Source organism: Phasianus colchicus, chromosome 5, assembly GCF_987193195.1.
Source record: "Phasianus colchicus chromosome 5, bPhaCol1.hap1.1, whole genome shotgun sequence".
NCBI lineage: Eukaryota > Metazoa > Chordata > Aves > Galliformes > Phasianidae > Phasianus > Phasianus colchicus.
In genome coordinates, this window is record NC_143440.1 from 37,016,280 (window position 1) to 37,030,192 (window position 13,913).

The window sequence follows — 13,913 nt, forward strand, 5'->3', positions numbered from 1 at the left end:
TTATGTAAAAGTACAATTTAATTGGTTGTTAGAAAAAGTGTTGATTTAAAGTACTATCCCAAAGCTTTATGTGGGCCTATGTCAGCAAAGTGCTTTTGTTCCCACTATGAAAAGACCATAACCACAGCACTTCTTCAAACATAAAGAATGCAGCCTTCACTGTTACAGCGCTTTCTCTCTCTCACTCTCCTCCAACATACAGAGCGCAGAAACTCGAAATAATTGCTAATTCCAAATTCAGGTGATATGCACAAATATACTGTTGAACAAAGTTTGAACAAGAAAACAGTACACCTGAGTTCAGTAATACAAACTAATTTGTGTAAATAGTGTTAGACGAATATATCCATGTCTCTAATATGAATCTAGATGTATTTTCTTACAAAAATGCATTGATAGAAATACCCAGGCAAATACATACCATACAATAGCAAAAGCTTTAAGCCCCATTTAATTAGATGATTTTCTGATTAAAAATAGAAGGCAATTAAGATTTACTCAAAATTACAATTAAGAAAAGCTTTCACAGTGCAATATCGAAACTGTCACAAAGTTAAGAAAATACTGATATCAAAGTACAATCACAATGTTAAGGTAGACAAAACTACTATACAAGGGCATATCTTGTAAAATCAAAAGGAATTAACACAACATAGGGGACATCTCGTGCCCCAGCTCTACATATCTCATTTCCTAGTCGTCAGAATCATCACTGTGTCTTTCCTTTTTGGACATTGGTAGAAGTCTCGTTAAAACTAAGAGGTTCAATCTTCTTTGTCGACCAGATTTCAGAGCATGATTACTTCTTCAACATACATTCTTCATCACTGCACAATTTCAAAGTAGTGCAATATCGCCATGATGTGCTGAGGCATGAACACATAACCCGTGTACAGTGCCATTCCAACAATGGAAACTAGCATTGAATCTGAACTACGGTTAAGGAAGAAAGCATTTGAAACCGAAAGCACATTAGAAGTCATACAAGCACAGCATTACCATTTTTCTGTTATCTAGCTCATAACATTATATTTGTAAATCCTAAGTGCTAACTGTATTCAACAGTTGCAGCTGTAGGAAGAAGCAACAGAAGATTGGAAAACAGAACGCAGGTAGGGGTGATAAGCTGAATTACAGTAGGACGCTTTGCAAAATATCCACTGCCTTGTCACAGACACAACAGTACAGACTGAAGCATGGGAAGGGAGAAGAAGGAATTGAAAACGGGCACTGAGGATATATGAATTATGCATACATCCTCCAAGGTATTAAGCAATACCTGCAGAAGCCAGCACAATCAGTCAGGCAGAACAGTCAACCATTGGGAAAAAAAAAAAAAAAAAAAAGGCAAAAACAAAAGGATTATATGAATACCCGTACTGAGTAAGAGCTGTTATTTGTGCCCAACCTGCTCGCTATTAAGCAGACAGTATTAAATGCTGATATCAACTTATCGGAACAGAATGACATAATAAATTTAATTTATCATTCACAGAACATTTGGTGTGAAAGTTGTACGGCAACCATAAAGCCAGGAAACCAGTGTTCCCTAGGCTTTAAGTTACTACATTATTTGGTTTGCTGCTCTATCAGCTCAGACCTTTTCTCATAGACAAGGAGCTCCATTTAAGTGTTGACAGTACTTAGGAAAAAAAGGCTTCAAGGGTAATGAAAACCGTGGGTGACATTGTTACACATACCTTTTCAGATATTTCAGTCACAATGCCTCATAGGATCAGCATGATTTGGAGTAAATTTATGTAAATAAATAGATGCTCACTGGTGTTTTACTATGTCAGAGCTGCAAAACAAACCTCACATGAAGCCATCTGCTAAGCAATCTTAAGATGATCCCTTCATTTAGCTGAACTTTCCAAACGGAAACCAGAAACTTAGAGAAGTCAGATAGCTTACAATGTAAACATACAACTAGACCTTTGTCACACTCCAGGATTCTCCAGGCTTTATCTGCAGAAACTACAGCATCAGACTACTCAAGGATTAGGCCATTCAAAGTTTAAGACTTCAGAAATTCAAAAGTCAACAATAACCTGCAGAGATTCAGAAACACTATATAAAGCTCTGAAGATTAACAAGCATGATAACACAGATAACAGTGCTCAGCTTCCACAGGTGAAATCAGAGGAGCCATGCATGCTCTGTAACTTTGAGAAATGAAGTTACCACAGCACGTGTGCAACAAAGGCTCTGTGACTGACTTCCCCAAGATAGAGCAGAAGTATATGTGGTGCTTATTAGAGCATACCAGCTTCTGGTGTATTTTTAGTCCCAGAAGATTGCACAATGCAAGATGCTAAAATGAAGGTCAACCCATAGATCTACATTCCAGTATCAGTGCTCCCAGCACTTCTAGAACACAAGAGGCTGGAAATGCACCTAGCAGGTCTCCACTGTCATCTCCAAGGCCCTCTGCCTGTGTGGTCCTTGCACAGTGCCTGGCAGACCTGGCCCACCAGCAGTGACAGCATTCCCTCTGAGGACAGGCACAGTTCTGCTCATCTGATGCGGCAAACAATACATGGGACACTCAGGACATTATTTTAAGTGGAGCAACAATCACTTCACTGCAAAACAAGCACTTTATAAAGTAAGTAAACATGCATACACATCTGTTAATTACTTAAATGGCCTGTCCAAGTTAAGAAGCTGTCTGGTTAACACAAAAGGAAAAAAATATATATTTATAACTAGCCTAATTGTAAGGAAAACAAAAATGAAACGTTTTCAGTGATACAGACACAGTATAAACAGATGAGGGTGTTCTGTCAGAAACACGGTGTTTTGAAACTAAGAACCACTGTCTCAATAACTATGCACAGTGCATCTGTAAGTATTAGAAAGCCAAAAAATAATAATGACCACACTTTTACCAAGTGTACAGAAGAAAACTCTCTGCAACCTGTAACCAGCTGTAACCTGGGAAACCACTCTTATATAATGAAACGAGTTCCTTTACAACTGAGCAGGAAAAGCAGCTTTTCACTCTTCAACCCTTCTTGACGGTTGAAAGCAGCGTTAATGTTTTTGTTAGTTTATCTCCGTGCCTCTCAGCATTAACTGGAGATGGCTCAGGGTCATTTCATGAGACATCATTTTAACTCGAGATCAAAACAGCCACGCTTGCAAAGAACACCACTTGTGATAAATAACAGCCCTTAAGAGACCGCAGTGCCAGTCTGACACAGCTGCCTGACGAAGCTCACCTACAAGCAGTCTGCATACAGAAGCCTCCACATTAGAATCTAGCCAGTTCTTCCACTCCAGAAGAGCCAAACAAATTTACCAGCTGAAGGATTAAGTGCTCTTCTAACAAACACCGTGTGACAAAGCGCAGCCCAAACCCTCCAGGTTTGGCAGCACACATTTACTTTCTACTAGACAACAAAACAAATTTCACGAAAGACCTGCGCTGAGCAGAAACCGTGGGGCTTCAGTTGAAGAGTCGGGGGGAAAAAACTACCGCAATTCTACGGGAGAAAAAAAAAAATTAAAAAATAAAAATAAATAATAATAATAATAATAATTTAAAAGCACAGGAGAAAGCACGCCAGGCCCCGGGCAGAGGCAGTCGGAGCGGCCAGACGCCTGTGACAGAAGGCACACGCGGGCAGTCGGGCTCTTCCCCGACTCCGGCCGCGCTACGCCCGTGCCGGCTGCAGCCCCGCCAGCTCCCCGCGCACCTCTCCCACGGCCCCGCCGCCCCGGCCGGCCTCGGCTACAGCGCCAGACGCCGTCCGTAGCCCACCCGGTCCCACAGCTGCCCGCCCGGCAAGCCCCGCGCCGCCGGCACAAGGATACTGAAGACGGTGCGCTCCCAAGGCTCCAGCATGTAGAGCGCGGTGACCAGCAGGTACTGGTAGTACAGCCACGACATCTGCTTCCAGGCCGAGCCCAGCGCCATGGCGCGCACCGCGCTCTCCCCGCCCGCCGCCGGCCCCGAGCCGCCTGCGCCGGGCCCAGGCCGATCGGAGACGGGGGCGGTGGCTGCCCGGGACCCGCCCTCTCCCGCCGTCTCTGCCGACTGGCCCCGCCGCGCGAGGCCCGGCCCCGGGCTGCGGCCTCCCGAAATGGAGGCGCTGCGAGGCGGGCGGGGCGCGGGCCGGGCCGGCGGCGCCCCGGAGCGGGCGAAGGGGGGTGCGGACATTGAGCACCCAGGCTGCGGCGCACGGCCTCTGGCGGCAGGGCGCAGGGAGCGGAGGGGAGCGCAGCCTCTCCCTTCCGCCGTCACTGCGAGTCAGTCCTGGAGTCGGTTAGAGGGGCCGTGAGGCTGCCCGCGTTCTTGTACAAAACAGTCTCTGCAGATCCCAGGAGAAGCCCGCGTCACGTATTACAAAACCCAGCCCCCAAAGCAGAACGCACTGATTTTCCCCTACAGAATAAATCAGCTGTATGCACGAGGCTGTTCCTGATTAGATCACATCACATCACACGACTGTCCGTCACCATGTGAGCAGATCTGAGTCATATCTGGAAGACTGCTGCACGCAGTTTCTCTCATCCTGTTTCATTTAAATGGACATACTGGGTGTTAGAGACCACCTGAAGATGGCACTCAACGTGATCCATCAGAAGTGTGTTAGAGGGTTCTGCAGAATGCTTCGGTACCATCAGTATTCAGTTGGCAAAGCCCACTCAAAACCATTGCTCAGATAAAGGAGAACTTACAATCTGTCAACTTGGACTGACTAGATCGACCGCACAGCAACAGCGAAAGGCAAAAGATCAACTTCTTATCATGAGAGCTGCTAACTTTGTACTTCTGAGAGGTGTTCAGGGCCAGACACTTTAGTGTTAGAAATTCATAACTGCTATTTTGACTTTTTCCTTATCTAAGGCCAAGAGATTGGCCTGGGGCCACACAGTTATAACAGCTCTTGGCAGCTTATGTGGACAGTTGGGTTTCAAATGCAATAGTTAGAACACAAACCCAGTGAAAAGCAACATGTGGGGAAATCAAGCATCACAATTAAGCCAACCAAGTACAAGGTACAACCAACCCCTGTGTGCTGGAGCCAGGCCACCAGGAAAGGTCTCACGCACATGCCAGGTGTGCACCACAGATGAGAAACTGCTGTCAGCCCTCTGCCATCATCCTGCTCAGTAGAACAGCTTTAGGTTATGTCAGTTCTAGTGCAATTCTAGTCTTGCAGCTGCCTCACACCAACATAACCAGTGTTGTTATTGCAGTGGAAAGCGAGGAAATACAGTCACAGGAGGGTGCTCATATTAATTATTTACAGAACTGCAAATTGCACCTGCAGCACCAGGAGATAGCTGCACAAAAGAAAACTAGCTGGCAGAGACAAGCAAATACTATAGTTATTTATGTGGAAAGATCTGATATGGGATTTAATCCAGCCAGAATACATTCAGACATAATTTATCTGGACAAGAAGAAATAAGCATATTCATACAATTAATACCCCCACATAGCTGGCTACAGGAGCTGTTGCCCCTACCCAAGACAGGTGTTACTTGTTGTAGTTGATACTGGAGGAGTCTTGTGTTGCTGACACTGCTTGAAAGAATTGCAGCCATGATGAAAGCTACCTTTCTAAATAAACACTAAGTCCAAGGACACATGGCGTTTTTAGCACAACTAAAGCACTACTCCCTTTCACATCTGCAAGAGCAGTATCAATATGGAGTGAACACGTTCCAGTCTCGCCTGCTCCCATGCTTCACAAGAAGAGGGACTGCAATTCAAGTGAGCAAAAAGCAGCAGCAAGTACATGAGATAAGAAGGAAGGTAATGCTGAGAAGCATGCCAGCTTCACAATTTCCTGCCCCATCCACCAGCTGGTCCCTTAAACCTTTTCACTTTGGTGCTTATTCAGAAGGCAACTGTTGCTTATTAGCTCCTTGAAAAAATGGACACTATTCCTCTGTGTAGTGTCCCATCCTCCACCAGTTCCATCCTACTCCTGGTTAGGAATTGCCATCGGCTACTGCTCCTCCTGCTACCACCTGCACTGACTTTGATTCCCTGAACAACATTCTCACATTCTCCTGTTTTCAGCAGCTCAGTGCAAAGATCTTACCCTGACTCTCCATAGCTTTCATGCATTACCTGGACTGTGAAGACAGTTTGCATTGAGGCCACTATGCCCTACAGCACAGAGTATAGCTCTATTACATCTGCTACTCCACAGTGTTAGTAAGGAATAGTTCTCACATTCAACATTTTCTATATATAACTCCACTCTTAAAGCATGTAATAAGTCTATCCCACTTTAGATGGTATCATTTCTGACAACATGCCCATAGGTAGGAAAAATGATATAGAGATCTTATCTTAAGCAGATCCCATGTTTCAAATCAAAGCTCAATTTCAGTTGCAGGTTTGATATGCAGAGAAAGTACATCAACCTGTCCAACAAAGTGTTCAGCAGCTACCTCAATAGTTCAGTGCTTCATCAAGAAGTAAAGGTTCTGCTGATGCAAAAATAGGAAGTGAAGACATTAAAGTAAAAATGCACATGTATTCCAAGCTGCTTCCTGAGAAACAAGAAGTAATTTCAGGATATTTGTGTTTACCATACTACTATGGAAGTCAGCATTCTTCTGGATACAGTAAACACCAATTACAATATTTACTCTTCTTTCAAGCTCAAATCTGTCCGAAGGCTTGCACAGCTACACTTCTGGAATTATCAGGAAAAAAAAAAACACAAAAAGCAAATAAATAAAAGTTGCAACTTTCTAACAGTGGACCTATATAGCTTTCAAAGTGTAGTAGGATTTACTTTCTTTTTACTGGAAAGTACAATCAGTCTGCATTTAACCCCAATTTTACAAGAACGCATGCTCTACGTTTCAGTAAGACAAAAATTTTGATGGCTCCTATTTCCTCCACCATCAGTAACAAGTGATTTCCTTGAAAACTGTAAAGAAAAAGGTGAATATTGATATTTGTACTAAATTCCTTCAGTAGAAGTTAAATAAATCTTAAATTTCCTTTAAAACAAAACAAAACAAAAAAACCACACATGAAGATAGCCAGTATCCAAAAAAGCAATTAATAAATAAGTAAGCATGCAATAGCACTGCTACCAATCCATGGGATGTTTAGGAAGCTCTGTAAAAGTGCCAGAAGAGGCACAGATCACACCAGTCTGCATTGCAGAAAGTTGTCCACTACACTGTGTGATACTTGACTAGAAAAGGAATTTGCTTCCAGCAGGTCCTTCCAAGTTGTGGCCTGTGCATAATTGTTATTCAGGCAACGACAAAACCCTAAAACATCTTACTGATTCTTTTCCTTCAGTTCCTTTTTACATCCTGCTCCATCTTAGCTTGTTATGCCACTTTCACAGCTTCCTTCACATTAATCCCAGATACATCTAATATAAGACCCTGGTCATTTATCTTCCTCACAGTGTAAATCCTCAAATTTTGGTGGGCAAACCAGCAGCAGACTCTGGCCTACAGCATTTAGTATTCAAAGGGCCAAAATGTTCATCAGATTTATAAACTTTACAAAAAATATTGGAAAAAAAAAAGTCAATGTCATCTCTGTCCTTTCTTCTGTCTGCTGCAACATCTATGCAGTAACAAAAAAAAAAAAAAAAAAAAAAAAAAAAAAAAATCAAAACAGCCTGTCAGGTTCTTTTCTTCATACCTCTTTATATTAAAAGTTCCAAACTGCATTACTAAGCATTAAGTGTTGATTTAAATGACCCATGCAGAATCATTCACGCCAGCAAAGTTGATATAACCTAGTCGTCCAATCTGTCTGTATAAAAAATTGTATGAATGAGCCACAAATCCAAATACAATGACAATTCTTTCTTTATCTTAACTATGTTTGTGCAAATCAACAAAGAATGCCAGCATAAAGGAGTCCAAAATCCTCACAGGGAACCACCAAGTTTTACAGTTCCATAGAAATGACCAATGCAGCTAGAGAGAACCAGATTATACAGTATTTATTCTAAGCAGCAATTCTAATACATTTTGAGGTAATGGGCAGTACATATACAGGGAATGATCATAATATGCAGATCTTACACTGTATTTACAAAACATTAAATCCTCAACAATGCAACCACCTGACAGTGTAAAAGAATATCACTCTTAAATGCAAGCAGTTAACAGTATTCCTTTCATAAAAAGGAATATAGCAATAGTGTCAGAAGTCCAACCACTGTAAAGTTCTCTGATAAAGGTGTACATTTAAAAGAACGTATTTTAAAAAGACTAATGTGCCTGCACTTCTGATACTTCACACAATCTTAAACAGAGCACTTTTTTTCTGCTTTTGCATATTAGCTGTGGCTGGCTAGAACATTGAAGAAGTGAAAAACTTCATCTTTATCCATCACTGCCACCTCAGTTGAACATTCAGTACATAATACTGGATGATACACTTCCTCCTCTTCTTGATTTGACTGTACAGGAGTAGTTTCTTCACTGTGCTTCCTTTTCTTATTTATTTTCTTTATCTTCTTTCTGTATTTCAGAATTTCCTCTTTGTTAACAAAGCAGTTCATCACAAACATTGCCCTGTACTGTGTTTTGTAAGATTCGTGTCTAGGGAGAAGAAGAGAAAATGCAAGTCATACCACTAGTAAAACTCTGCTTCCATGAAATAAGTTATCATCTCTGGAAATCAGATTAAAGATAGGAAGTGCCATGCCAAATGGCTGAAAGCCATATAAATATGAAGTTTTATAAACAGAACAGTCCTGACTACAAAAATATCACAGAAATAATTGAAGCTGCCTGCCTTGTTTTTGAGGAACATGTTTAAAAACACACTGGTTCTCACTGAAATAAGCACCCCTGGAGTACAGCTTGGTACTGCACAATCATGCCTGGCTATTTAGGGCTTATGATAGGTAGGCAAAGATCTTAAAGTTGTGAATGCAAGTGACTCAAACACTGGTATTTATAACCTAAAATATTTCAAGCCTGAAATTCTGTATGATAAATGATCACACATTGCATTTAAAAAATCCTGCCTACAATAAAAAGATATTTTTCAGCAGTCATCTGTATATCAGCTGCACAGCTGGAGTACTTAGCAAACTTCAGGTCTGCATCAACACATCTGTCCTGCTGGATTTCAGAGCAGCCTAAACCAGCATGCTTGGCTGCAGAAGTCCTATCTTGACTTCCAAGGCTTGTTTAATGGCATGCTGAGCTATTTTAGGTTTCAACCCACAGAAGACCAGCCTGACAATAAAAATGGACAGTTTTCTGTCAGCTTAGCAAATTGAAATACTTTACTATAGAACAGTGTCAAGGAATACCAGAACCAGCAAAGGAAAGAGGAAAGAGATTGAGAAACAGCAACCAGCACTGAGATAACTTCAGGCTGCTGGAGAATTTCACCTTCAATCAGCAAAAGTACTCAATAAATTAGACGTAGTTTATTCCTCACTACACAGAATTTCTTTCTCCTTTATTCAGAAATGCAAAGTCTCCTCTTCTGCCCAGGTTAACAGTAGTAATTAGGATTGTAGTGCAGTGAAACACTGAAGAACAGCAAAACATGCTATGAATTCACACTTAAATGCTTTCCAGATACTACTTAACATAACTATACTCAAAAACACAATTGCTGGTACTCAAACCAAGAAATAATATGCTGCTTTGATTTTGCTTAATCCACTCCTAAAAAAGACACTTTAACATGTAAATAAAAGTTATGTTGAAATAACTCTATTCCTCTAACATCAAGCCAACACAACTAGAAAAAAATATATAGCATAGAATCATAGAATGGCCTGGGCTGAAAAGGACCACAACGATCATCTAGTTTCAACCCCCCTGCTATGCGTGCAGGGTTGCCAACCACTAGACCAGGCTGCCCAGAGCCACATCCAGCCTGGTCTTGAATGCCTCCAGGAATAGGGCACCCACAACATCCAAAATGAACTTCTAGTTTAGTTTCATTTTTTTAAACATGTTCCTTTATCTACTATACTAAAGTTCGTTCTTGTTCTTCTTCATCTCCATGGTGCAGGTTAAACTGATCACCATCATTCTTTTAAACTGGTATTCACCCACACACCTGATTCACATACAGCCATCTTCTCTTTATAAGCTCCACTTTGCAAGACAGAATTAATCAAAGTGTTGAACACACTAAAACTGCAAACGACTCAAAGAGAGACATTACAGAAAGACTTCTGATTGTTCACTAATTACCTCTGACAGTCCAGGCATAAAGTTGTCATGCAAGCAGGACAATTTAAAACAGCATCACTGTTTGGAACAGATGAAGGTTTTGACTGTTGTGGCTGCAGCACTCTTCTTTGATTACGGTATCTACCGAATGAAATGAGGAAGGATAAAAAAAAAGTGAAATTACACATCGTTGCCCATCAATGTGACCTTCAAATATGTTTTAAATTAAAATACATTGGTAAATACCTGTCTCATTCTCAAAAGCTTTTCACTAACTGAAATATGTATATGTATATGAAATATACATAAATATAAACACAATGGGGAAAAACCACACTCAAATATTTTTCCATTTCATTTGTATGGATTTTCATCCAGAGATGTGCATACTTTTGATGTGGATTTGTGCTCAATAATCATTTTCCTGGAGAAGACAGGTGTCTCAAGAACAATCTCTGTAGATAACATACATTGATGTGCTTTTCAACAGATTTACGTCTCTTCTCTGCTGCAACAAGCACTTTTCACCCTTCAAAGAAACCTCAAGTAAAGCAGTTTTGAGCTGTTCTTATTACGAGTTTTTCATCAACATCATAGTTATTTTTATAAGATCTATAGACAAAACTGGCTTAGTGAACTCAGAAATTTTGATTTTGAAAAACTGCATGTTTTAGCATACTATCACTTTAAAGAGACTATTTCCAATACATAAATGCAGAAGTTTTACAAGTTTTTAAATTCCCTGTGCTGTAAATTCTAAGGCACTGAGTGAACTTGACAGTATAGGGTTTTTCTATACATTCAGCATATTTACTGGAATTTTTCAGTTTATGGTAAACATCCTATAATTATTTACAGTTTCTTACCTCCTCCTCTGTGAGTCTACCCACTCTTGGTCTCGACTGTCTTCTTCTGGGTCATATAGCAGCTCGTCATTGGTAAGAATCCGACGTTGCTGATGTTTTCTTTTTTTCTGGACATCTTGCTGTATAACTGTAGAGATTTAGGCAAGCACAGGTTCCACTGGTTAGACATATGATGATTCTCTACTCAACTGATCAACAAGTAATTTTTTCAATTTTCATTTTCAATACCTGCAATAAATGTAAACTAACTTGCAAATATCTAATTTATCCCTCCTCTGAATAGACCACCCCGAAGGACTAAAGCACCTTACATACATTGGGACACATCATAAACTTGCACGAACTTTGTTGAGACTACACAGGCTGGTAACTGCCCCCAAAAGGGGAATAGCCTCTGATGCCCTGAGAGGATTCTACTGGATCTGAGATACAGTACTACTCTGAAGATGCTGTCTTCTCTCTCAGCTCCTTACCCGTTTTGTCTTCATCTTCTGAATCAGAATCAAAGTAAATGTCATCATAGTATTTTGAAGTGGTTGCAGATCCAGCCTGCCCAGTGCTTGAAGAAGTACCTGTGTTAAATTGAAGAGAAAAGCGATAAGAACATCTCACCAAAAGGATAACGTGCATATAGCCCAGAACAAACTCTCATTTCCAAATTGCCCAACTCAAGAGCCCCCCAGTCTATCTGTGCATGTTAAGCTGCAGCTTTCCCAGTTTATTCCCATGTTCTGATCAACCATGTTACTTGTGTTATTTCATTTACAGGTAAAAAACTGCTCAATTCCTTTGAACCTCAGGTATGGTTCAAAGGAAAGTTTATTCTCTTCTTCTCTAAAGTCATACAAAAGAAATACAAGTGTGGCAAACTGTTTCATAAACTTTGATTAACATAAAATGTAAAGGAGAAAAAACAAAAACCAACTACATCTCATACATTCTATACTAACTTCATGCAGAAGTTCATAAAAGGCTCAGATCAATTGCCAATCACATCTAGGGGAGCTACAGTCAGTCTGCACCAAAAGTCCCACTGCACTGGATGCACGTAGTACTGTAAGTGCCTTTTGTTAACTGCAAACACAGAACTTAAAGATCAAGTTTGACCACTAACACAAACAAAACCATTAAATCTGCTACATGGAAAATGAAGTTCCTACATTAAAACAAGTGCTACATCAATACTGCAGAAAATTAAGAACATTTCACCAGATGTTTTGTACCAGGTAAAAAGAACAAAAGTTCTTTAAATGTCAGAGCAATCTACAGCACCCAAAACAGTATATAAACTCCAGAATGGATAAATCCTTTACACAGTTTCACTACTTGATGCAACTTATAATTATGAGCACTTTGGGGATTAATATTTTTCCTGACTCTTTTCCCCAGTCGATTTGGGATCTTAACCCACAATATGCCATTCCTTTCAGCAAGAACGTGCTCCAAATGATGACAGCATCCTGAGCCACTGGATAAAGAGACTGCAAACTGCTTGAAAGGCTTCTAAATACACATGTGAAAATTACTTAAAACAGAAGTTACAGAGACATTGGGGAAAAAAGAGGGCTAATCACACAAAGAGAAATCACAGTGTAACAGGAAATTAGAGATTCAGAAACAACAAAAGCAAAAATCTTAGAATGGATGAAACAGATGCATTCAAGGTATCCAAATACCCATTTCTGCGGAACTGAAGAACCGTTTTAAGACCTTTCCACAGGTCTCAGACAGCACTCCATTGCCACTGCGAACCCCTCCTCAGCTGTGAGAGCACATCAACTCCTTAACCGGACACCACTTAACCCTCAGTTTCACAGGCGAGCAGGCGTCGAGAATGATTTACCCATTTCTGGTGATTTCCATTTGCCTTCTATGTTTCTCACGGTGGTGTTGAGCTCTGCCTCCATCTCCTTCTGGAACTCATCGTCACTGGAAGATTCGCTCTCCCCAGTCAGGCACTCCCGTAACAGTTTCCGCTTCTGGTCAGGAGTGCCATGCAAGAGCACATCCACCTCATCTTCAGAGCTACAAACATTCAAACATCACACACCTAAGTATTATTAACAGCACACTACACTGACTAATTAGGACAACCACCATCTGAGCTGCGTGAAAATACCGAGGAGCACTTATCCGTGCATTTATGCGAAATCCACCGAGCTATTTTATTATTCAGACTCTAACTGGTTTTAATGCAAAGGAGCAATTGACTGAGTGCAGCCTGCCGCTGCAGCACTCGGCAGCTCGCTGTGTCGGGGAGTACAAAGGCAAACACCCGGGCTCCAAGGGATCGCTGCCGTGACTTGTGGCGGACGGACCCCTCACACCCTCAGCGGCCTCCTCCGTTACCGGCAGTACGACACAGACCAAAACCTGCAGCAGAGGGAAGCGGCAGCCCCCAACCCGCCCCAGGAGCAGGGCGGCACCTGCTGAGCGCTCGCTCCTCGTCGCTGGGCTCCTCCACCACGTACGGGTCATCCTCCTCCCGCAGGCGGCTCATGGCGGCGCCCCGCCCCTCGCTGCCGACCCGCTCCCGCCACTTCCGGGCTCTGCGCGACTTCCGCCGGAAGCAGCACGGCCCAACCCCAACCCCCGGAAGAGGACGCGCGCGCCCCCCCCGCCGAGCACCGCCCCGCCGTGCTGCCCGGAGCGGCGCGCTAGGGTCAGGCTGAAGGTTGAAGAGACACACCCAATACCAAGAGGCTTGAAAAAAATTTAATGAGCTACTAACACTGAACAACGAGGACTAGTCTAAAAACTGTTCCCACAATCCTACTTAAAATATTTACAATTGTGTTAACTGTATATACATTGTAGTCTTTTGTCCCTTACAGTCTATTTATAGATGAGTTCCTTAGGAATTATACCTTTATATCTGGAAGATGAACAGCA

At 41.8% G+C, this 13,913-nt stretch overlaps 2 protein-coding genes across 2 annotated transcripts; both read right to left on the bottom strand.

Moving 5' to 3' along the window:
• Positions 1–213: 213 nt before the first annotated feature.
• On the bottom strand, positions 214–4,011 carry SPTSSA (serine palmitoyltransferase small subunit A). Its single transcript, XM_031593799.2, has 2 exons — positions 3,820–4,011; positions 214–928 (listed from the first exon to the last, which is right to left on the bottom strand). The coding sequence occupies exons 1-2, from the start codon at positions 3,920–3,922 to the stop codon at positions 825–827; spliced, it is 207 nt and encodes a 68-aa protein (XP_031449659.1). The 5' UTR covers positions 3,923–4,011; the 3' UTR covers positions 214–824.
• A 3,923-nt stretch (positions 4,012–7,934) lies between these two features.
• Positions 7,935–13,599, bottom strand: EAPP (E2F associated phosphoprotein). Its single transcript, XM_031593802.2, has 6 exons — positions 13,448–13,599; positions 12,865–13,046; positions 11,495–11,593; positions 11,022–11,148; positions 10,177–10,296; positions 7,935–8,553 (listed from the first exon to the last, which is right to left on the bottom strand). Exons 1-6 carry the CDS (start codon positions 13,519–13,521, stop codon positions 8,289–8,291), a joined length of 867 nt encoding a protein of 288 aa, XP_031449662.2. The 5' UTR covers positions 13,522–13,599; the 3' UTR covers positions 7,935–8,288.
• Between the last annotated feature and the right edge of the window lie 314 nt (positions 13,600–13,913).